The 24413-nt window shown below is 40.0% G+C and overlaps 1 protein-coding gene across 5 annotated transcripts in view; it reads right to left on the bottom strand.

Annotated features, from left to right (window-relative positions):
- The window catches only part of GRM5 (glutamate metabotropic receptor 5), a 279374-nt gene that overhangs the window by 28789 nt on the left and 226172 nt on the right, over positions 1–24413 (bottom strand). For all 5 annotated transcript variants that reach the window (XM_030042795.1, XM_030042799.1, XM_030042794.1 and 2 more), the window contains 4 exons: positions 23777–24023; positions 18451–18619; positions 14719–14845; positions 2969–3908 (listed from right to left, as the gene is read on the bottom strand). In XM_030042795.1, coding sequence (XP_029898655.1) covers positions 2969–3908; positions 14719–14845; positions 18451–18619; positions 23777–24023 — 1483 coding nt within the window. The remainder of the gene's footprint in view (positions 1–2968; positions 3909–14718; positions 14846–18450; positions 18620–23776; positions 24024–24413) is intronic.

Here is a 24413-nt window from a genome sequence, read left to right as displayed (position 1 = left end):
ATCATTTCAACACATATCCACAGCTTGCCTCAGTTTTCTTGATTGAGGAACACCCCATGCAAAAAGTCATTTAGGACTCTAACAGATGCATTGCTTTATATAGGCAAAAGCAGTCTTATCTGTCATTTTGCAGCTGATGTGAAAACTCTGAATGGAGCATTGGCATTATCTGTTTGACAATGATTTGATGCAATACTACACTGCGCTATAAATTAGTGTCAGGAAGCAAAATGCTAATGATAGAGGCCCCTCTAAGCACTGGTGACTTAAATAGCATGTTTCTTTAAAATTCAACAGTGACTCACTCTCTTTTAAATAAAGCCCCTCTGAGCTATTTAAATAATGCCATGTAGCTCTAGTGTGTATTTCCTTTGATTCTGAGTACTTCAGTGTTTACTTGAGTAACTATCCAAACAAGCTTTTGAACATTGTACTGAATAATACCTTGAAATATATTACTTTGTGCAACATTTTTTTTAAAGAAAAGTTTGAATATTAAGTAAAATGGTCAGACTCTGTTTGCTCATGCTCTACAGTAAGCACAATTGAAGCTGAAAGTGTTTTTTTGTTCTTTCTTGGAGATGATATCAGACATAGGTGAAGTCCTGAGCAGCATTTTAAATTTACTCAGCATATTTCAGGCCTCTGTTTTGTTTTCTTTCGTGCAACCAAATAGGCATTGATTAGAGACAATTTCCCACGATCGATGGAATCATTTTGCTCATGGATTCCCAGACCCTTCAGGCACACACTGACTGAGCACTGCTAAACTCATTGGCACCGTCACAGTTTAACCAGCTGAGGATTCAGACACATGCATTAGGAGTGTCCTCTTTGTTACAGTTTTATGTATTGATGAACACTGCTGATGACATAAAAGCTTTTTTCCAAGTTTCAGTTGAAATGTTCTAGTTCTTTATTTCTAGGTAAATGTGTCAATATATCAGCTTTGTGCTGCCTTTTTCATTCCTACACACACATATCAGGCACTCTCAATGCTCTTCAGGACTGAAGACGTTTCCAAGACAGTGCTATTGAAAAAGAAGTAATTGTTGATGATGGTCTGTTACATTCTGCTAATAACTCTCTACCACAGGTATTATCTACACATTGAGGGATATAAAGAAATGGAAACAGAGTCCTCAAAAACAAGAAAGTACACCTGGTCTTTTAAGATATTTAGTAGCAGGGTACGCTCCTTACTTTTCAGAATAAAACAAAGATTTTAGAGCAATACCTTTCAAAACTGGGCCTTAACAGATGACAAACAAATCCTTCCCAAGCCCAAGATCTTCCTGTCATCTATAACTTCATCTTGTTGAGTAAAAAAGTTATGAGATGGCAAATGAGCTCTGCAGCAAAAGTGAGGGGAAAACAATAATGATCTCAAAGAGGAAGAATGCTCTCCTGTTGAGGACATATTCTGAAGAATACCTCTTTTAGCTGGCCCAGAAGTTGTTATAGGGCTTCTATCCTGAACACCTCAGGTCATTCAGGCATACAGACAGAGGTTGTAGAAAAGGACATTTCACGTAAACATCACTTAAGCTGATAAAGGATTTATCATTTTAAAATAGCATCCTAATCTGCACCTGGAAAGGAACTGGAAGACAGCATCATTAACTGATCATAGGTATAAAATAGCTTGTAGTAGACTCGCCATTTCTGTACCAATTCAAAGTCACTGAAAGAGAAGCATTAGTAGTAATCTGACAGAAACAAATCATCACTTTGGCATAATCTATCCTGCAGGTATTACTAATAAAATCCTCCCTCAAGTCTAAATTGTGCTTCACACACAAATGGAAGTACAAATTCCCTTGTTTTATGCCAACTCCAGTTGTGAACAATAGCATGTCTGGAAATATTTGTATTATCGATCCTAAAATCCACTTGAGTTTCAGTGAGGAGGAAAATCTACCTACTTGTCACTTCCAGGCTAGACATGTATAGCTGAAGAATGACAAAACTGTTTCCCTCCACTTTCATATAGGGAGAATTCTTTGTTTATGCCAGCAGTTAAATAACCCAAATCATCTCCATAGCACCCATATCAAAGGTGAAAGGGATCAAAAGATGAAAATGAACCACTAGGCTGGGTGCATTTCTACATGCTCTGTCTATGAAGCAGGACAGTATTTCCGCTCGAGAGATCTCCTTTCTCTTTAGTGTTCACTTACTGTAATTTTTATACACTGAACATACAAGTTGTCTTCATGATCGCTGAATTCAAATAATTCCTTGTGAAGAAACAAAGAAACATCTCTCAAGGGAGTATCTGTTCAATGGCAGCAAGGGTAGCAAGAGCAGGGCCTGTGAGCATCTGAATTTGATAGAGTTAGGAGGATGAATACAGAGAAAGGTATCAAGAAAGGTAAAGAAGAGAAGATAGGTGAGGACAAAAAGAAAGAAAGCAGGAAGAGATAATACAAGAAAGGAAAATCAAGGGAATAAGAGATAAAAGGTATAACAGAAGAGTCATATGAAACAAATCCTCAGATGCCTGAGAGTGGCTGCTCACGATGCCACTTGTTTATTACTCCACCTTGATTATGTAGCACTAGCAGAAACCCTGTTGTCTTACTGCTGTGATTAGAGGCAAAATACAAACACTATGCAATTAATTTAAGGGAAAGAGATTGTAAATGGGTGCATTCAGGAGAAGGCAATGAATTACATTTCTTGTTCTGTTGTTATTTCCCTTGTTTCCCTCCCTATGTTAAGTGTACAGCTGACACCGACAGTATTTTCAGCCTTGTAATTGTTTGCCCATTGCTCTGTCTCCTGTTTTCGCACAGCATTTTGACTAAATCAAACCTGAAACTGTTGCAGATGTGGGAGAGAGGACTCACTCCTCCCCCAGTGCAGAGGCAAAGGGAATTAATATATCTTCCTTTGTCTTTCCGCTATTAGTAACTCTCAAAAGATCATAATTGCTTCCCCACACTCCCACATTAGCAAACTTTACCTAAGGGTTTCACCAGATGATCCCCTTCTTTTCCACAGGTTCACCAGGCTGCTTGAGCGGCTTGCAGCTGAAGACGACTTTCCGTCCCCTACGTGCATGCGGACCACTGTCGATGTGGTGAACGCGCTGCGTACATTCCTTTCAGGCTTAGCAAGGATGATATAGACCTTGGGCACAAACATACAGCCAAGGGCCACCGTGGCACTCAGACTCACTGAGAAACACATGGTGATTATCTTGTAGTTGCTTCCAAAATATATTGGCACAAAAGCCAGCCAGATGATGCAGGTAGTATACATTGTAAAGGCAATATACTTTGCTTCATTGAAATTAGCTGGGACATTTCTTGTCTTAAATGCATAAAAGGTGCAACTCAAAATTAATAATCCATTATATCCAAGGGGAGTTACAACACCCAAGTTGGTGGTGTTACAAATCAGGTAGACCTCTCGGATGCTTGGGTAATCATGCATTATATCTGGTGGCTCCATTATAAAGAGGGCAACGATTATGCCTAATTGTATACATATCAAGATAAATGCGATAACCAGTTGGGCGCAGGCACTCATGAACCTCGGTTTCTTTGTACAGATTTTCTTCTTGCTTCCAGCCAGGATTCTTGCAATGCGGTTGGTTTTAGTTACTAGAGCAGAATAACTCATAGCTGGGGAGAGGCCGATGCCAATTCGTTGAAGATAACAGTAAATCTGTTGAGGTTTTGCAATGAGACAGAAAGTGCACAAGTAACCCAAGCAGATGCCAGCTAGAATGATGTAGCAAAGTTCTCGGCTGGATGATTTGACCACTGGAGTATCACGGTACATTATGAATATAGCTGTAACAAACAAGGTGGCCAGCAGACCCAGACATGCAAAAACGACTGCTGCAATTGGTTCAGGATCACCCCATCTGAGATACTGGACTGGGATGAGGTCACAACCTACAGAAAAAGAAAAAAAAGAAGGTAAACTGAAGTATGTAGGAGTGAGATTCTTTAGTGATATAGTTACAGGTTTTCCCGATATTTCTCTTCTTTTTGTCTTTCAGGAGGGTGCCATTATAATGAGTGTAGGCTAAGATTATGTTAATATAATGGCATAATAAATACATTTCAGTGACAGCTTATTTCAGTAATACACTTCATCTGGAATATAACATGATGACTGAAAAAATGGCCAAGCTGATTAAGATAAGTACCTCTCACAGCGGAATTTTCCTTTTAAATTCTTTTAAATATAGTAATTAATGAACAAATTTCAGAATCAGGTTGCATTACCTCAGTGCAAAATGCTTCAGAGCTGTCTGCATACTATATGCACTTAAAGGACCAGACGTCAATCCTACTAATTATATTGTACACTATGAAGGATATTGGTACTTGTTTAATGATTATGAAGAGGAATCTTACAGATTCTAGCTGTCAAGAAAAAGAGAGTGCTTCTTTCTCAGATATGCTACTTTTTTCTAACAAAAATTTTCTAGGATCAGAGTTGCAGATAACAGGTAATTTGGGATGGCACATCCTGCTCACTTCTTTATCTGTCATTCATCCTTTTGAGAGGAATTGAGGAATTAAAAACCTCACCTAAATCATGAAATTAAACTGAATTCAATAAACTAGTGTCAAAGCTGAATTAGCAGTGCAACCCATCTAAGGACACTTGTTTTTCAATCTATGTATAGGTTTTAATAAGTTATTCTATGTACGCATGTCATAGGAATTCAAAGAAGCTTTTCATTCCACACTGTGCAGATCAATGGACAGGAGTAAAGGCTGGCAGAAGACTTGTTGCTGGCATCCCTCCTTTCTTTTTGCACTGTACAGCCTGGATAGGTGTGGTTGGTTGACCTTGGCTGGACGCTAGGTGCCCAACAAGCTGCTCTATCACTCCCCTCCTCAGCAGGACAGGGTGGGGAGAAAATAAGAAGGAAAAACTCATGGGTCAAAAGGCTGTGTGCAGCAGCAAAGGAAAACAAAAGATTTATTCTCTACTTCCCACCAGCAGGTGATGTCCAGTCACTTCCTGGGAAATAGGGCTTCAGTATGAATAGCGGTTGCTCGGGAAGACAAATGTCGTAATAATGAATGTTGTCCCTCCTCCTCCTTTCTCTTAGCTTTTGTTGCTGAGCAGACGTCATATGGTATGGAATATCCCTTTGGTCAGTTTGGGTCAGCTGTCCTGCCTATGTCCCCTCCCAGGATCTTGCCCACCCCCTGCCTACTGGTGAGGGGGGGATGTTGGAGAGACACCCTTGATGGTGTGCGAGCACTGCTCAGCAGTACCCAAAACACTGAGGTGTTATCAGCACCTTTCTAGCTACCAGTAATTAACTCCATCTCAGCCAGACCCAATGCAATAGAAATAAGGGGGGAGGACCTTGATGCTCTGGAGTGCAACTTCCTAACAACAGTAGACAGGCTGGCACTGCCAGGCAGGGCAGGACAGCAGGAGGGAGATGATAGAGTGGAGGAAATGCAACTAAAAGCTTTTATTTCCCCTACACTTGTATTAAGCTTCACTAACCTTGATTGAAAAATCTAAATGACCTCAAATTTAGGGTTGTTGTAATCAGGTTGCTGTCTTCTGGTTAGGTCAGACAGAAGGGTGTCAGCCTGACTCAGGGTGGGGATGGAGCGCTGGGTGCTCACATTTGTATTTTCAGCAGTGAGGGTAATTAGCACTGTCTGATGGGCATCTGGATGCCAAGAAATCCCAAGTAATTAGGGAACCTGGGACCTCAATGACCTGATGAACAGGAGTAAATGTAGACATCAGGACTATAATTTGGGAATTTCTACATGCAAGATCTACTCTTTACCTTTTCCTTTATTTTAAGTGGAGCTTAAAGTTTTTCCAAATCTGTCACTGACATTGTTAGTAGTAAAAATAATTTCATTAAATGGTATGGCTAGATATTAGACTTAGCTCCTCTCTTCTCCCAGTATTTCTGTATTCTATATCTCTACACAATTAATATTATCAAAAATATAATACCTAAAATAAGGTGATATACTCAATAGATTGTGTGGCAAAAGTACAAGGCAGATAGTTCTGTATTCTTGCGGAAAGCAGAAAAATCAGAAGAGTTAGGGTAAACAAGTCTTTGACATTAGTGCAGTTAAAGGATACAAATTTGCAGTCACTCCAGTGTCACAGAATTGTCCTCTTGGTTACTAAATGCAGATTAATTTGCCATCCATATTTTAACTGCTTTGGTGTGAAAAGCTTTCTGTCGCAAAAATAAAATTATCGCCACGTCTTAATGTAACAAAGACATTTAGATTTTTATGAAACACTCATAGGATTAGTTGATGATACCTATTTGACTCTTGTTGGTTTTAAAAGGGTTTACTTATTCATTGTGAGGAAGACACTGTATTTCATTCTGACTTCATCACGTTTAATGTAGTACAGGAATCACATCATTAGAATCAACATTTTATACCAGTAAGAGTGGTGGAAGAAGGGTGGAAACCAGAAAGCATACTCTGGTGTGTGCAGATATCCCCATGTGGGTTCTTCCCCAGTAAGTTTTTTGAGTAAGGGACCTCTAAATGTATTTCTGATTTTACCAAAATCTAAGTAATGTTTTGGGGAAACAAATTGTTACTAGCTTCTAATACTACTATATATCCTTGGAGAGGAAATTTGAAGAGAAAAGGTCTTTATCTGACAGCTGGCCTTTACATGCAGACAATGATATAGGGGCTGAATTTTGCTCAGTTTCTAATGTTGCAGCAGAGGTGAATCATAACCAAGCATTTCTCATTAGTTTCAGACTATTTCATGCCTTCCTTGCTTTATTACTCTTTTTACATTCTCTTAATAAAATACCTGAGAAAAGAATTGAAAACTTGTCCCATTTTTTCCCCCATCACTGGATATACTTTACAAGGAGAATGCTACACTGTGCGATGATTTATTCCTCAGTCAAGATTTAAGGACTGGCTAGTCTTCATAAAGGAATGATTGGTGAGGTTTTCATATAATAGCTTTGCAGCTAATGGTTTCTGACAATGGCACTTTGCAGAAAGGGACAACTAGATCAAGTAAAAGAAATACGGGAAAACAGCAGTGTTCAGGTTAGGTTGATGGCCAGGATTATACCAAGGCAAAAGCTGAAAAATGGTAACACAAGAAGAACTCATTCCTATCCCCTAAACATGGGCATGCTTGACTGTCATTTGGACAAGATCCTGCCCCGCAGCCCACCTCTTACACTTCATCAACATATCCAAGCACCTGGAAAGTCTTCTTTCCTAGCTGGCTCAGAAACTCCAGGCGGAGCAGAGCCAGCAGCCTTGTCTGGTGGTCCCTGCAGTGTGCTGAGGCAATCTTTGGCTTGTGGAAAGGGTGTTAGGAGCCAGTCCATTTTGGAGCAGGTGTAGAGTTGTTCTACTCTGTGCTCAAGAGTGCACTGCTTCTGGGACCAGAGCCCCAGTAAAATTGACATAAAACTGCCTCTGTGTTCTTCTGGCCAGAAATGTGGGAGCAAGGTACTAGATACGCATGTGAATAGCAAGACAAGCAGATATAAAAAATCAGAGTCCCATTTGACACGCTAGGGAAAGGTTTTCTGAAAGGAGCATCAAAAATCACCAACAATTTACACATAAGGATGTATAAGGATCTTCTGGGGGGAAAAAAAGGTTCTGATATTTTGGAAAAACATCTGGCTACTTCAGGGATGGGCTAAATTGTGCCATAAACACGGAGAGGAGAAGCTCTTGAAGGCCTGACCACTGCCATAGGTCTATTAGTACCCTGTGCTCTCTCTGTAGAGGTAAACTTGTCACATATTTCTGTTCTTTTATATGGCGTTAAAATTAGTTCATCTGAGAGAAGAGTTCACAGATATGAAGCACTGTATTATAGTCCATATTTTCTGGAGATTTGATCTTGACACTGTTTTAATTTGTTATTATAGCCTTGACACCTAAGAGACCTTACCATGCCTTCAGCATGTATTAGCTCAGCAGTGAAAATCCCTTTCATGGTAGGCAATATCAAATATATAATTAAACTAGTTCCAAAGGTAAACATGACAGACTAAGGCTTGTGAATAGGATGCACTCTGGAAAGTGAAGGGAATTCAGTGAAGTCTCTTAAGTCAACATCATGAGCTAAAGCTCACTGAATCTGCACATGGAGACTAAAACTGGCAGAAAATTACTGCTGGTTTAGTAAGTCCTAAATATTTTTCAGTGGGGTTTGGCATCCTAAGCAGTGAGTTCAAGCCACTGACAAAAGACTTGGTTTTCTTGGTAACTTTTCCCAGACCCTTCCAGGGATAGCAGAAGTCCAAACACCAAGGCTGAAACCTAAACAACAACCTAGACACATCGTAGCTGTGAATGAGAGCCTCCACACAGGATTTGGCACACATTATTTAAAGCGTACTGATGTGATGCTGTTAGATATTTTATATTAATGCTTCTGAATGTTTCCCTATTTATAATCCCCAAAGATGGGAGAAAGGATATCTTGAGTAATTATTTGAGTATTCACATATGGAGAGCTGAGATGCAAAACTGTAGGAGCCAGAATAAAAATCTGCAAGAAGATGGCAGGGTAACTTTTATAATTTTTTTTTTTTTTTTTTTTTTTTAATAAACCCCCAACTTGTTACCCAAACTGCCAAGGCAAAAGTGAGAATTACTCTCCAAAGCCCTGGGTGAGAAATTAGCCCCCTGAACTCCATATGAAATGTGGACCAACTGAAGTGAGAGAGCACATCTTCAACATTTCAGTAATAAGTTCTGGTGCTATGGCAAATTATTATGGTCACCACTTCTTTGCCCTGTTCTGGTGGGACTTTTTGTAGTTGCTACAATAGCAGGGCATGTAGAGGTGACCATGTGCTGGCTTCTTAGCTGCTGCCGTTCCCAGGCTGGCACATTTACTGAAACCATCAGCAAGGGCAGGTTTGCACAGTCAATGGATACAGCTGAGGGCTTTGCATGTGTTTATTCTGCCACTTCTGTGGGACAGGAGTTGGGATGGGTCACGTCTTAAACCATGAAAGATGGGGCATCTGTAACGCAGGAGCCTAAGTCCCTAGTAACTCAAATATACTGACTTAGCTGTGCTTTGCAGCAAATGCAAGGCCATGAATCTTAAAATAATACATTAAAGTGACTCTGTAACCACATGGAGAATTATTCCTTAATTACACAAACGTGCAGAATGACTGGAACAACTGATGAATAGCAGCAATCAGGTCCATCCTTAAGTTAGCTCTAAAGTTTTGATTTAAGTTTCACTAAAAAAATGCTGGCTTTGTGTGTTGTAAATGTTTTGTTCAGAATATATCATGTTCAGCAAACTTTCCATAATGTAAGGCACAATTACAAGTGGATCCCTTTGGCTTTGTTGGCAAGTCCCCCTTCATCCAGCCCAGGAGCCTCCAAGAGCTGTTTGTTGAGCTCAGCGTTCTTGAACCAGTTCACTTGAGCCTGAAGCACTGTGTGGCTCATGCTGGAGACTTGGGCTGTAAATGGACTGGAAGCTAAAGTCCACACCTTACCTGGAACAAGCAACTGAGGGAAGAAAAGTCCACAAACCCAGCAACAAGGGAGGGGAGAAAATGACAGCCAGAAATCCTAGTCATAATATTGCCACCTGAACCCTTAACTCAACCTCATCTGCTTTCTCCAAGAGGCTGGTGTGAGAGTGACTTACGGAAATGGTTACATTTCATTTGGAATAAGAAATAAAAAGGAAAGAGAAATACAGGGCACAGAAAATCAGGGTAAAAACTGGACATCACCTCTGCTGATGTGCATTAATAGTGCTAAAAACAACCAGATAAAAATTGTGTCTTCCTTCTACCCTCGGTCTGAATTACAGCCTTACCAATTATGGTCAAAAGCAAGATCCTAGTAATGTTTCAGCAGCAAAATCAATGTCAGCACAGGCTAAACCGTGTCCTGCCTCGTGCTCACAACTGTCAGACAATTGCTGAAATTACCAATGGCTGTAACTTTACTGCAAGCAACAATACAAGAAAGCAGTTTGATGGCAGCAAGCAGTTACCTTTTGAAAATATTTCGGGCAAGAGATGAATGATTTTTTTTGCTTGGAGGGTGTGTGGGGAGGGAGAATCCAGTCTTACAGGACACCCGAGCCTCAGACCCCCGTAGCTTCTGCCACAGCCGGAATCAGCACGCCGCAGGAAGAGCCAACCAAGCCCTTGCGGGGATCTGCCGAGATCCGACGCCGAGCATCGCCCCTGCCCTTGGCCCCGCGGGTGGTTTGCGCGAGCCATGGCAGCGGGCTGTCCCAGACGGCGCCCGGGGCCAAGACGGCAGCGGCTCCCAGCACTGTCTGTTCTCTGCAGCTCTGGCTCGCCGGACGAGCAAGGCCCTCAGGATGAGGGAGGCAGTCGTCCTCGCTTCTCAGGGAGGAATCCAGATCGGTACAAGCCAAACGGGATGCAGCATCAGTCTTGTCAGAGCTTTTTGAAATGGCTGTTGTGTCACTTAGAAGTGGGGTGGCCTTTTTTCAGCCCTTTCCATTCAAGGGTTGTTTGGATAATCCAGCTCTTAGCTTTCAGACAGGCAGACAAGATCATGACGCTGCTATCCTGGGTTTACTGTACCTTGCTTGGTGAAAGCATTTTTGTAACTATAGTAAAAATATATATTTCTGATATTTAGCCTTATCCTCGAATGGCAAAGAAAACATTTCAAAAGCTGTAAAATATTTCAGCTCCTATTTTCATGGGAATCCAATTAAGAAAATCAAATAGCCAGCGTATTTGGAGTACACAGAGAATGAGAAAAATGTCAATACAGCCTGAAGATAATCCAGGTACCACTGAAATTAATATCATCTACTTTCCTTGCAGTCCCTGAGGTCACTAGACAAAACTTTGTTCCTGTTATTGTTGTGTGCTGTCCCTGAATCACAGTAAAAGAGAATAATTGCCTCTTTCCCACCTCAAAAAATGTCCTTAAACAAACACTAGTGATAACTGGACCAAGATGTTCCTACATCCACTGAAAAAGCTCTGAGATGCTGAACAAAACTTATCTGGCTTTCCAAGACACCTTTTTTGAATGCAGAAGGTCATGTCCTCAAAGTCACTTGGGTTTTTGGAGAACCAAAAAGCCATTCTCATCAAGATACTAAAAAATTAATTTTGTTTAGGTTTGGTCCTCAGTGTTAAGAAAATCCCTTCATTTGTATCTAAACATGTCTGGCATCTATTTCTCTTCCCTCCACTGTGAACATAATGCAAAGAAGGTCTTTGAGGAATAGTGGAGGGGTTGGCAAATACTTCTGGACTTAAACTCATGAGTTTCTTCTGCTCTAATTGAGTATGTGGCTCAGGCACACTGGCCATACTGATGTGTGAAGTGGTGCTGTAATGTTGCAAACACGATGCATGGGGAAGAAGGGGAGTGCAGATTGGAAAGCACATCTTGATACTAAACCAGGAGGAAAAAAATGACTTGGGGTGCATGTCAGGATGGTACAGATAAATTTGGAGGAAAGGAAGAGAATGACTAGTTTTTTGCCCAAAGAGAAGCCCGGTCCCTGGGGAATGTTGCATGCATAAGCAATGAAATGGAAATTTGTGAGGAAATAAAATAGGGGCGGCTAAACATTCCCTTTCTTGCCTCAGCTTCACTTCTAGATGGAGATATTTTCCAGTAACTGATTTAATCAGAGAAACTCTTCCTCCCACTTGTCTTTCCCCCTACCTTTGGACTTCCTGTACCTTTCTGTACTTCAGAACTCCAATGTCTTTTTCTGTTCTGAGAATAACTTCGTTTTCCTACACATATTGCATCCCTTCTGTCTTCTCCCCTCCTGCATCTGAATTCTGATATTCCACAGGTGACTGAAAAAAAGGATTAATCTCTCTTCCTTTCTGTGAGCAACATCCCTGCCATTCCACTTTTTATATAGTGAAGTTTGTGGCACAAAACTGATGCTCGTCATTGAGCATAAGAAAGATGGAGCAATGTTTTCTTGTGTAAGCCAAGAAAGGATTCCAAAAATGTTTTTATCCAAGTTCAGAACTCTGGCAAACAGTGAGGTGCAGCTCCACGTTGAAAGCCTTCTCAGGCGCATGGCTGATATATTCACAGGACTCTCATCTGAAGGTGATCATGCAAGGAAGACTTATTCCAATGAGCTTTTTATATGTGTAGCCTTGTGGAGCTGACATTACCCAAGACATGGCTTTATCAAGCAGCAGAGACATAGACTGCTGCAGTATCAGATGTAGGGACATTTCAAGGAGATTGGTGTACGCTTTATAAAACTGAAGGGAAATTTCCTTGCCAGAATACAAAGTACATCTCCCTCTCCTTACTTTTTATTCACATTTATTACTAAATCTTATGTTGTAAACAAGATTGAGAGGCAGTTTTTTGCTAGCTGCAAAAGTTGGGACTATAAATATGATTGTTAAAAATACAGCTCAATATATTGTATGGATAAGGTGGGAATAGGCTTTTTAAAATCTGTTTTTGACACAAAGCTAAATAAGACAAGATCCAGCCACCATGTGAATAGTAAGTTAGGTGGGGACTACGGAGCCGTGAAGCTATGGTGATGGGTGTCCTGTTAAGAGGAGTGCATATTTTATCAGCTGTGTTCATGGAGGCAAAGGAGGGGTTAAATTTCCAAATACTGCCTGCTGAATTTGTGGCGGGCTGAGGAACAAGGTTTAGATCTCCTGAGGAACATTACTTGGCACTGATGTCAAGGGGTTGTTTTGTGTGCATGTTGACTTCTGTCCCTATTAAGGCATAAAATGCATGTCTAAAGCCAGATGAATAGTTTGTGAAATGTAGCAGTTCATGTAATACACAAAGCAGTTGGCTTGACTAAAAAGACGACTACTGTCCTTTAAAACAATCAGAGCTGGATGGGAAATCACTGACTCATCCTGTAAGAGCTTTCAAGGTGCCACCCCATCCTGCTCTTCCATCCTGAGGGCAAAGTAAGACCTTCAGAGGGTAAATCCTTCCAGAAGACTGGAAGAAGCCCAGACTGGTGCCTTGCCTGAGGCATGGAGATCTGCACGCCCTGGGGACCCAGCTCAAAGCACGGAGCCCGAAGGCCGATCTGGTGGCTGTTTGCTCCACTTTGCCTTACATATGGTGCTTACAGGCTAATTATTCAAACTTCACCAGTTCAACGGGCAGTTCCCATCACTGGTGTTTCAGAAGTGGGTCCTCTGTTGATTGGATGAGGAACTTGGAGCAAGTTCCCTCCTAACTGAGTTGTAGCAGCTCCTTTTCCAGCCGATCTACATTGGGTAAAGCCTCAGGTGCCCTGTGAAACAGAGTTGTGAGCTGGGATCTGGCACAGCTCAGACAAGACCCTCACTGGTTGAAGAGTTGACCATTTGCACTAGTTGACCTTCATAAACTGGCCAGCCTGGTGTGGTGGGCTGGTCCCTCCAATGTGGGCTTTGGAGGCTTCTGGATGGCCCAGCTGGGATGTGAACCTGATCTTATACCACACCCTCAGTACTCTGCTCTGTAGGACACGTGGGGCCGTGTGTCTTTTTCTCCCCTTCTCCATTGTCCTGGCACAAGAAAGCTTTCCCTGAGATGAGAAGGCTTTGCTGGCTGATTGCTGAGGGCTGGGGGAGCAGAGCTGGAGGAGCACTTGCAAATCCATTTTATTGCTGTTTCAGTTTTCTCAGTTAAAAGTTTTTTTTCTCAAAGGAAATTTCATGTTTGACATTTTCTGAAAAATACCCCATCAGCTTCATGGCTAAATGATATTTTTGCAGTAATTGGGTAAGCTAGTTCATATATTACAGCAACGTAACATTCCTTACCAGGAAAGGATTAACTTTATATACAAAAATCTGTCTATAGGCCAAGCCTTGCCTCTTCCACATCCAGCAAACGGTTTTTTCATTGTCTTCCCTCTCTTTCACCTCAAAAATTTCTCCCCTTATCCATAGAAATTATACGCAAACCAGTCTGTGAGCTCTTCTGGAAAAAAACCTGTCTCTTCTCCCCTTGGCTATACAGAGCCTGGCACAATAACCTGATCCCTGAATAGCATTTTGAAGTGGTGTGCGCTCTGAGCATTAGAATACTTGAATTCTGTTTATTAGTCATAAAGAAGACAGGCTGTGGGATGCAAGTGTTGGAGTAATTTATCTCTAAAGTAGCCAAATTGGTATTCTGCAAAAGCATAGAGATCTATGCCATGGCAAGGAGAACATGAACCCTGTTTTCTAGCAGACTTTCTGGGGAACAAAGGACTAATGGAAACCTATGTCTGTTTGGAGCACTCGTGCATTTAGCAGCAGTAACTACAGCAACTAGTTCATAACATTTTCAGATTAAAAAAGAAAGTATTGCATGACTCTTCTGTACCTGCTTGGGAGGAAAATAAAACTCTGAAATTTGACCTCCTTTAATAATTTCTCTGACAAGGACTTAATTTCTCTACCTGTTTGGGGAAGGACAAGACCTGCACCACCAGCTAGATATTAGGACATGGTTGAATACAAAACCAAGACTATTTTTTTTTTATTTCTAGATCTAGTAACTCAGGTCTTTAGAAAGCAGCTGAATTACACCAAGGATTCCTGGATCAGGTTGAGGAGACAAGACAAATACCAGCCTCAGTTCAAATTTCAGCTTTAATCCCAGGTTCGATCTGACTGAAACAGTCCTCATACTCACTTGCATCTGACATTTTTTTCTTCAGCTCAGCAAATGAGCATTTTCATGGACAACATAAGTACAGCCACAACTCATTTACCTGTGAGGTCGTCGTTGGGCCAGGAGCCGAGCTGGCAGGCTTTGCATGTGTATTCATCAAATACATATTCATTCTCTTTACAAGGAGTGCAGGTCCAACAGCAACTTACTTCTCCTTTACGGATCACCTGAGACAAAAATTGACACTTGGTTTAGCAGCATAAACACACATTCATGCTGCCCCAGTTGCTAATTTATTTTTTTAATCTCTTTTTTTTGATAGAGGTTTTTTTTTAATTTTATTTTACAGGGAGTTCCTTTTCATGATATGTTTGCTTATACAAAATACGACGCAAGTTCTCAGTTCTCCCATCACGTACATACCAGAAGAAAGAAACCATCAACCTCACAGAAGTATAAGTGCAGGTATAGGATGACAATAAGATGCTTTTTCCCCTCTTAGAATTAGCAAACCTCAAAATTTCATAGATGGCAATGTGCCTACAGAAGGCAGCACATGATACTGAAGGCATATAATTCACTCTATTGTAGTCCATACAGGGAATCATACCAACAGTGTTATTTCCCTAAGGGTTCATTACCCAAAGATTTTTGGGTGCTTATTTTTCATCCAATTGTAAGTGATTTGTTAAAAGTGATTTTTTCCAGGCATCAAACTGAACATGTCTTTTCCAGAATTATTTAATTACTGCATTTCTAATTAACATTTAAGAGTGAGAATGTTATCTTTATCCATTTTAACATCTGACCTGATTTCTCATTTTATAATTTACTGCCAAATGTTATTGCACGCTCATGATTGAGATGCAGATTTTTCAAGATCCTTGTTTATCATCTCTGGGCACTGAAAACATCTGTGCTTCTTGTCAATATGTCTTTCTTTTGAAATAAAGTATTCCCAGTTTCTTTGCTCTTTCCAAACAATTTATAAACGAATACTCCCAATTATTGCATAAGAAGTAGGTTGACTTATGTATCTTTTGCAATGATGAATTTAGAAGGTGGCTTCAAAACCAAATTTCTTTATTGCAATTTTAACAAATGAAAAGTAAAGGAGTGTAATCAAAAAGAATTAGATTGCTCTTTGCAACGCTGCAGTGAAAAATGTGTAAATTATATCATTTTCATCAGCAATATGAGGACTTGAAAACTTCAATTTTGGGTTTTGTTTTTAAAATTGTAGAGTATGAAAAGCAAAAAAGCCACACATGAATAGTTAAACTGGCAGAAAGGCCATGGGAGCATAAGTGATTTGCTCTGTAAGTGTTGAGACTAGAGCTACTTGCAAAACAGAATATCTGTCCTCCAGAAGAATTCACATCTTAGGATTTCTTTCATTTTAAACTAGAATGAAAAGTTGAATAAATGACAAAATTTCTTGTGTCTGGGAAAATCAATTCTTAGAAAGCTTGTACTAATTTTTAGACACATATTTTGGTAAACTTGTTGCATTATAAAATTTCATAATTTTACAATATATAAAATACTTAAGAAAATGAAATGGCAAAAATAGAAACCATATGTTATTATCAAAATACCTAAGCTTTTTATGAAAACAATTTACACTTTTCTGTTAAACTTTTCACCAAATCAACATCTTCTATAAAATACTTGGAATTTGACAAATCTGTCAGAAAACTGGTACACTGATCATTTCTTACCCAGAACTAACTGGGGGTTAATCCAGAGAAGGATTATATATTCTTCTCAGGGAATCAAAATAATTGTTCTTCACTACTCAGAACCAGGTCAGACTTTTTTTTGTATTAAATTGCTTAGTCAGCTATTTTTTCATCCATTTATTTTTCCTTTCTTGAACAATTGTTTGCCATAGCTCTTAACTGTAAAACAATCTTTTCAGTCCCTTTTAACAAAAATAATTTCCTTTAAAACAAAAGTTATTTTCCCTTCCCTTTGTCATCTGGACAATCCTTTGAACCTGTATTTATTTAAATAATCATACATCTGCACTATTTCAAATGTATAGAGTTGGGTTGTGTTTGGATTTTATCAAGTCCTTCAAATGGATGTACCAAATGTTGCTGAATGTTGGGTATCATTACACTGAATATTTCAAATTCCTTCATAATAACTCAGTCCCACAGAATTCTGCAGGAAAACCACCACAGAGCTTGGCAGGGTCAAGCTCTCCCCATCATCTGTGAAGACCATGAAGATAAAGGACTATAAGTAAACTTTGAGATTTATAATCAACAACCTAATGAGGAGCCTAAAGAACATTTCAGACACTGGACTTCAAGCACGTGTCTAAGTGTGTGTGGAATTGGCTTCCTAGTGAGGAATCCTCTCGGGAGAATCCTTGAGAGCAGGGGCGGAAGGTGGGGAAGGAGACTATGTTAATGAAGATCACAAGATACTTCCCATTGCCTGTGTTGTGGCAACAGATCATAAAGGAACTCAGAGCTGCTCCATTCTGAAATTATTATCTGTTTATCCACCTCTATCCTCTCCCATATGTGACTTTGTGGCTGGAGCAGGCTAACATCAGACCCCTGTTTTGTTACTGTGGCAGTAACTCACCCCACCTTCCTTTATGCATCTGCGGAAGATGTGTTCTCATCTGAACCAGCTGTCCTGCCTGGGTGCCTTTTACCATCAGGGAAGAGAAAGAAGTGTTTCTACACCAAGATTCATCTTAACTGTTTTCAAAGCCTACGTGAGGATGAGATGACTCCTGATCTAGAGTAATATGTTATTTCCATGGACTATAAGAAAGTTCAGAAATCTGGTATAACTATATATGCCTGCACTGAAGACATACACATTTGGTCTGATGAAGCTCACTTACTGACTGCCAAAGACCAGTTCGTGAATAAAACATGGTGACTGAGTCCTAAAACTCTGGAAAACTCAGACTGCAGAGATTTGCTTTGTGTTGCAGAGCATGGTCAGCCTCTCATCACCCCCTCACTGCTGCTGCTTCCATGTTTTGCAGGCATGCCATGTTACCACAGGAGAAAAGTGATCCAGCTTCCAATGACACCTGTCAGAAATTACAGTTGCTTTTTTTCAGTCTGAGCCACTGTGTTGTCTGTGCCCATCCCCTCAATTCACAGGCTTTTATATAAATGACTACAAGGTAAGCTAAGGACTTGCAGCATTTTAACTGTTCTGCAGTAAGTGTCATGGGATGCTGAAGGATAATAGAGTACAATTAATATATGACAGATTCATCTACCCTTCTTACTTACTGCAACATGGAAAGGGAGGAAAGAAATATAAAAAAAACCTAGGAAACAAAGAAGCAGTAAACCAGGTATGATTAAAAAAAATGTTACCGACATTTCCTGAAGTTCTACGTACTGGTAGTTATTGATGTTCTCTGATGATACAACAGACTTAAGGTCTGAGTAATAATGTTCCAATCTAGGTGTCTATGTCTAGCACTGAAATTGTAGCAATTAGTATTTATAATTTACCTGCAATTGTACTGACAAATCCCAGACAGGGATTTGCACTCCACTGAATCAGATGCTGTAAAAATATGCAGCAAAAAACCCCCAAACAATACCTGTTCTAAAGCATTTGGAATATAAAAAAGTCAGCAGTTCACAGATATAGGAGTAGAAGAAAATGGCATCTTATGAAAACAGTGAGATGACTACGGTATGAGTAAGGACTAAATACATAAGTCTGTACAATTTAATTAAGGTGTGGGATACTGTCTCCATGTCAGAGTCAAGAAAAACTTGCTTTCAAATTTCAAGGCTATGCATTCTACGTCACTGAAGTAAATGGAGAAAATATTTACCTTTATCTGGCCTTTTTCACAGGGTTCACTGCACACAGATCTGATGATATTATTTTTCTCTGACCATATTTCATCATCGTCCATTTTCAGCTCACCATTGTCCCAGCTGCCAACATTGATATAATCAAAGTAGTCCTTCCCCATTTTCTTAAAATTCATGATTTCGTATCTTTGGAAACACAGAGAGGAGAGATAGCTGAGTTGAGGAGAACAGCACAAAATGTTTCAAATTAAAGGAACATTCTACAGTCGAAATCAAGCTTGTTGAAACAAAGGCAGCAAAATTTCAAGCATTATGCTTGCCCTTGAGTCTCTCCCAATATTTTTTGTGATACCATAAACTTTCTTTTCCTTTGCATTTTAATTTGTTTTCTTCTATCACCACGAAAGTTCTCTGAACACTTTGGGGTTAAGTGACTGATCTGAGAATGACTGTATTTACTTAAGGAAAACAATGAAATGAGCCAGACAGGGTTCATCCTGGGTAACTTTCATCACTGAAGCTAACTGCATAGGGAACTCTAGCTGTCCTAGGCTCCCTCTATAGCAGATGCAGAGAAATCTAAACCTATAATGGCAATTCCCAATGCTAAGTGCTCCTCACTGTTTGCAGGTGCTTTATCCCCTGCGGAGAGAGGAAGCCTGAAGACAGCTAAGCTCCTAAAGTGAGGTAGAAGCAACCTAGGCCTGTGGGATCAAAAGAAACTCCCTGTGCTGTGAGACTGCAAGATGCAATTTGGTGTGGCACCCAGAGAGGAATCAGGCATCATTCTTCAGGCACAAACTCCAGGACTGTGGGACTTGCTGGAGGCCTCAGGGAGATCTTCCTATCAAGAGGCACCTTGTAGTCCAGGCATTTGAAGAATGAAGTTGAGACTTGCCTTTTTTTTTTTCCTTTTTTCTTCTACAGCATTGCAGCAGCAAACGCTATTCTCTCCCGCTCATACAACCCCCTTCATTTTTATATAATTCCTCAGTGATTAGAACACATCTAGTTGCTTGTACAGTATGGTATGGAAGAGGAGTATTCATGCCTCAGTCTTAGGCTGCTTTTGGGTCAGATCACCTCGTTATCTGGGAACAGAAGTGTTAAGAGCAGAGCTAGAGCTGATCAGAGTTTTCAGGTTCATGTTCCTCTTCCTCCTCCTTTCTTTTTAGCTCCCACAGAGGCTTACAGAAAGTCTGCGGAGCAGCAGCGTAGGAGTCACTAGCGTCCTACTGGCATGCCAAACGCCAGGCTACCTTTCTGCTGTACAGGCCAGTACTTTTCATGCTCACTTGTAAGGCATGCTTGGAAAGTTGGGCAGCTCCTGAATTGATGATGTCGTGCTTTTCTTTACCTCCTCCTAAGTGGATTTTGCAGTAATCTGACTAAGCAACATGAAATTCACGGATGGAAAATAAGCAAACGATATAGACTGAGAAGATTAACAGAATCATAGGTTTAGAAAACCTGCCTCGCTCATAAACGAGGAGACAAATTTTTCCTGGCAGCAGGCACAAAATTAGTCCCCAAGGCAAAGTGTATGGACAGCTCATTAAATCAAACAATCTCTTAACTAAGATAGCCAAGTATCTCTCTAAAGTTTTGAGGAAACACTTCTAAGATTGACAAGCAGTAGCCATACTATATCTAACATCAATATTTTTCCCACGCTGACATAAAAAAATTTACAGTTAACCTATAATAGTTTCCATCTATGGATCTCAGGATGCTTTGCATCAGGAAACAAAGTTTAACTGTCACTGTGGGGAAACTATGGCAGGGATTCAGTGCCAAAATCACACACAGGTCAGGATCAGGACTGCAAGGAACCTCTGAAAGAAAATAAAAGTGGAACCTGACTAAATGGTCAATATGATATTACCCATATCATATGATTCTTGAGTTTTTCCAAAAGAAGAAGAAATGAGCAATGACACAGCTCGGAAGAAAAAATTATTATATTCCTGGATTTTGCAATATTTCATTTTCCATCCTGTATAAAGACGCAAATGTCCACAGCTTTGAGAATGACCTCATTGAAGTTGGAGAGGTGAATGCCAGACTGACACAAATTAATTGAATCCCTATAACACACACACAAACCCAAATAAACAGACTTTTATGCATAGTAATAAACCAAGGTTTTTTTCTAAGGTTCCCAGGCATAGTAACAGTCTGTTCAAGGATTAAACACACTAACCAAAAAGTTAGGCCAGAAGCCACTGTGGAGTCTATTCAGGATTGTCAGGACATTGTAACACTCCTCTGAGTACTGCTTTGTTAAAGCTGTGAATTCAGCGTTTCATGGGCAGATGAACAAAATTACTGCCAATGCTTAACAGGCCACAGGACCTAAACCAATTACCCCTCCAATAGTAGTTCCATGCATAAATCCCAAGCGGAATATTGGAAAGAAACCTGACAAACAAAATAAACTATTGTCTCAATATGTTGTGACTCTCTTCTCTGTGGAGAACAGCATTGGTGGACTGATAGTAATGGCCAGACTCAGTAAGTCCATTGCTATAGGGGTGGTTCATGAGTCACTGGTTCCCTGGAGCTTCCTTGAGATACCACAGGGACAGTTTGTCACTTTAGGATAGGGGAGACCAGATGGTGCAATAGCACATTTCCAGCAGTGCCCTAATCACAGTGCAAAACACTTGTTTCAAAGCAGAACTGCCGTGAAGTTGCTGAGAATCCATATTCTATTGGTAGCACAGCCAAAACATCAGCATCTTGTTTTTCTTGCCTTTTCTTGCCTTCTCAATTTCTTCTTTGGAGTTTTGATAGTATTTACAGATAGTTGTTGTCTTCCTGAGAAATCATGGCTGTTCCTTCCATACTAATTTGTTTTTTTCATGTCTTCTGTCTCACCTAAAACAAGCCCTCCACTAGACTGTCTATCTGCTTAAAGCTCGACATACACATAAAGGACTTTGGAGTAGGGCCAGGATTCAAAGCATCTTGTGGGATTAATCAGCTGTTGTATAATATCAAAACCCTTCTGCTATACATCAAAATCCTGAGCTATCTAGGTCAGAAAGGCTTTTTATGTTCTGATTTCCTGCTTAACATCACCACCACAGTACAGCTGTGAGGATTTAAATTTCTGTTTTACAAAGTGAAGATGCAGCTATCAACACAAGTGAACAGGGGAGATGAGTTGTTCCAGTATGGCTGTACCATCTCCCAGCTGTTCAAATACTGTTTGACAGTGCTCAAAAGACTATAAACTACTCAAAACCTGGGCGTTAGAGATGGAGCTTCCTATAAAGCCTTCTTAACGATGAAAAAGTAAATTTTGACTCAATGTTGTCTAATTTAAGCACATATGCTGGATTTAATAATGTGATTATTGTAGGAGAAGAGGGAACAAAGAACTATGTTTCAAAAGTAAACAAACTCTGGGACCATTTTATCACCACACACAGTCTGTTAGTTTGAGTAGACTACTGTATCACACACAAACCCGGTGAGGCTGGACTTTCGTAAAGTTGCATTACCCTGAGGTGCACAATCAACGTGGTATCCCCATGCTCTTCAGTGAAACACTAATGTCCTCCTGTGACTGAGCAAATGACTGCATATGATATAATGCCTTCATCGTCTTCCTTAGAATTGAATTTAAAAAGACCCAAGACATTCAGTTAAATTCCTTGCCACAAATGGAATTAAATCAGTGTTGTTAAGGATGCCAGCATGAGGAAAAGGTAAAGCTAAAGGTCTCTTTGCAACATTTAGATATTGTCATTGGTGTTGTCATGCCATATATCATTTATTTGTGGCAGGCCACATATCGTTCATTCATGGCAGTCTTCCTGCAAAAAATGAGTGAAACAGATAGGAATAATGTGGGATGCAGTCCACTGCATCTGAGCACCATTAAAACCAAAAGGGAATCCTTTGAAACAAGTCTGGGACAAGTCTTTTAAAAAGAATTTGGTCAGAAAAATCCAGACTGAGCACTTTTCTTCAGAATTCAGCTATTTGTAAAAATAGAAATGTTTAGCGGAAGACAGCCTTGCTCACCAAAACAGTGCTGAAAATAAATTTCCATCTGAAATTTTCCTGGGTTTCTGCCAGTTTGTTTCTGAGTTCTCCTACAAGCTCACACCACACTTCCTTAGAGTCTGAGTCTGAAGAGTGAAAATTTGTGTCTTCAGAGACACAAACAGACGGCTTTGTAGGTGGCTATCCTGCTCTCTTTTGCGGAGAATGCTGACTTTACAGGTTTTCAAATAAAATGAAAAAAAAAAAAAATCAGTTCTGAAATTGCAGAAATTTTTGGAAATGTCAAACTATTCTGACTGATGGATTTACATTTTCCTACCCATCTCTACTCAGAAATTAATGCTTTCCTTTTGGTTCACATTAGTGGGAGAAGACAAAATTTAAATGAGTGTACAGGATGAATAATTTTCCCTCTAGTCATCTGTTTATATGGTACCATCACAAAGATGTTTAAAAACTTCCCAATAACGCAGACAGAAAGGGCTGCCTCAATCAAACTGGAGGAAAAGCAGTGAATGAGGCAGGAATCTACACACTGAAATATAGGGAAAAAAAATACTTTGAATGCTACCACTCTTGCTGTTCATCTTCTGAGAGTTCAGCAGGAAGAAACCCAGAAAAAAAACCTCATTACTCTGTTTAGTGTGCATTTATATGGATACTGCATTTATGCCATAGCAAAAGAAAAACTTGTCTTATATTTCATAGATGTCTGTATATACATGTATGTAAGTTATCAGAAAAAAAAGCTTTGTTTAAATTCAAATTGGCTTATAGCAGCACAGTGTGACAACAGCTTATTCTGTTATGAAAGTGGAAAGGTTTTATTTGGAAGATATGGAGGCAGATTTTTAATAATTCTGGTGGAAAAAAAATCCTAGACAAATCAATACAATATTTATGATGTTATTTTACCTTTCTTAATAAAAGAACTATGTCTGCTATGATTGCTTATCTCTCAATCAAACACATATATTTAAATACCCAGAGAGAGAGAGAGCAATGCTGTGGTGGCTGCCATGGTCTATGAACATAAAGTTGAAGGTCTGACAGTTTGTAGTGAGAAGTAATACCTTTAAATAGTACAGATGAAAACTCAAATTCTTGCAGGAAGATTGTATGCCTGAAAGTTCATGTCTTTAACCTTAAACATCACAAAGAATGCACATTAGAAAAAGAAGAGTTATTTTGGAAAAATAAGCACAGGAAGTCAGGAAATGTGAAAATAAAAGTATGAGATCTTAGCTCTGATGTCAAGTCTGCGTGCATCTACTGCGTACAGTTAACACATCTGGTATTAAACAGTTTGACAAATGTCAACATTACCTTCCTGGTGAGTCACCGTTCTCATCAAACAAGATCATGTCCCCAGAGACCCCAGTAAAGTTAGTCTTCATGAGGGATTCCAGGAGCTTCCGACCATCTATGGGCTTCATGGCGTCACAGAGGCCCACGTAGCCTGGGCACAGCGACATCTGCATGTTGTGGAGGCCGTACGCCATCGAGTATATTGCGTTGATTACAAAGCCCATCTTGGAGTCCTGCACGTGCTGTGTTCTCAGAGTCATCTGGCCTGCCGGGGAGCATCGCAAAGGGGTGGTTAGTGCATGGGGCTGAAATACCATCAGCTCTTCGGACATCTATTGGTGGGTTGGGTATTAATCGTGGAAAAAGTCTTTTTAAGTGTCTTAAACAGCTCATAGCAGGTGCTCTTATTGGTACACACATTGACCATGTTAAAAAAAAAAAAAAGAAAGGAATGAAAGAAGAGGTTCCTCGTAAATACTCACTATCCAGCTGAGGCCTTTCTCTGTGCAGCTCCACGCCTCACATATGTTATTTTTTGACTATGTCTCTTCCATGTGTTTTTTTTAAAGCATGCATGATGAACATTATAATATAATGTTTTGGGAAATCTAAGAACTTCTCCCTGCCTGCAGAAATCTCTCCAAATCCTCTGACA

Source organism: Aquila chrysaetos, chromosome 19 (genome assembly GCF_900496995.4).
Source record: "Aquila chrysaetos chrysaetos chromosome 19, bAquChr1.4, whole genome shotgun sequence".
Classification (NCBI taxonomy): domain Eukaryota; kingdom Metazoa; phylum Chordata; class Aves; order Accipitriformes; family Accipitridae; genus Aquila; species Aquila chrysaetos.
Note: the sequence above shows the minus strand (reverse complement) of the source record. Positions and strands in the feature narration are given on the sequence as shown.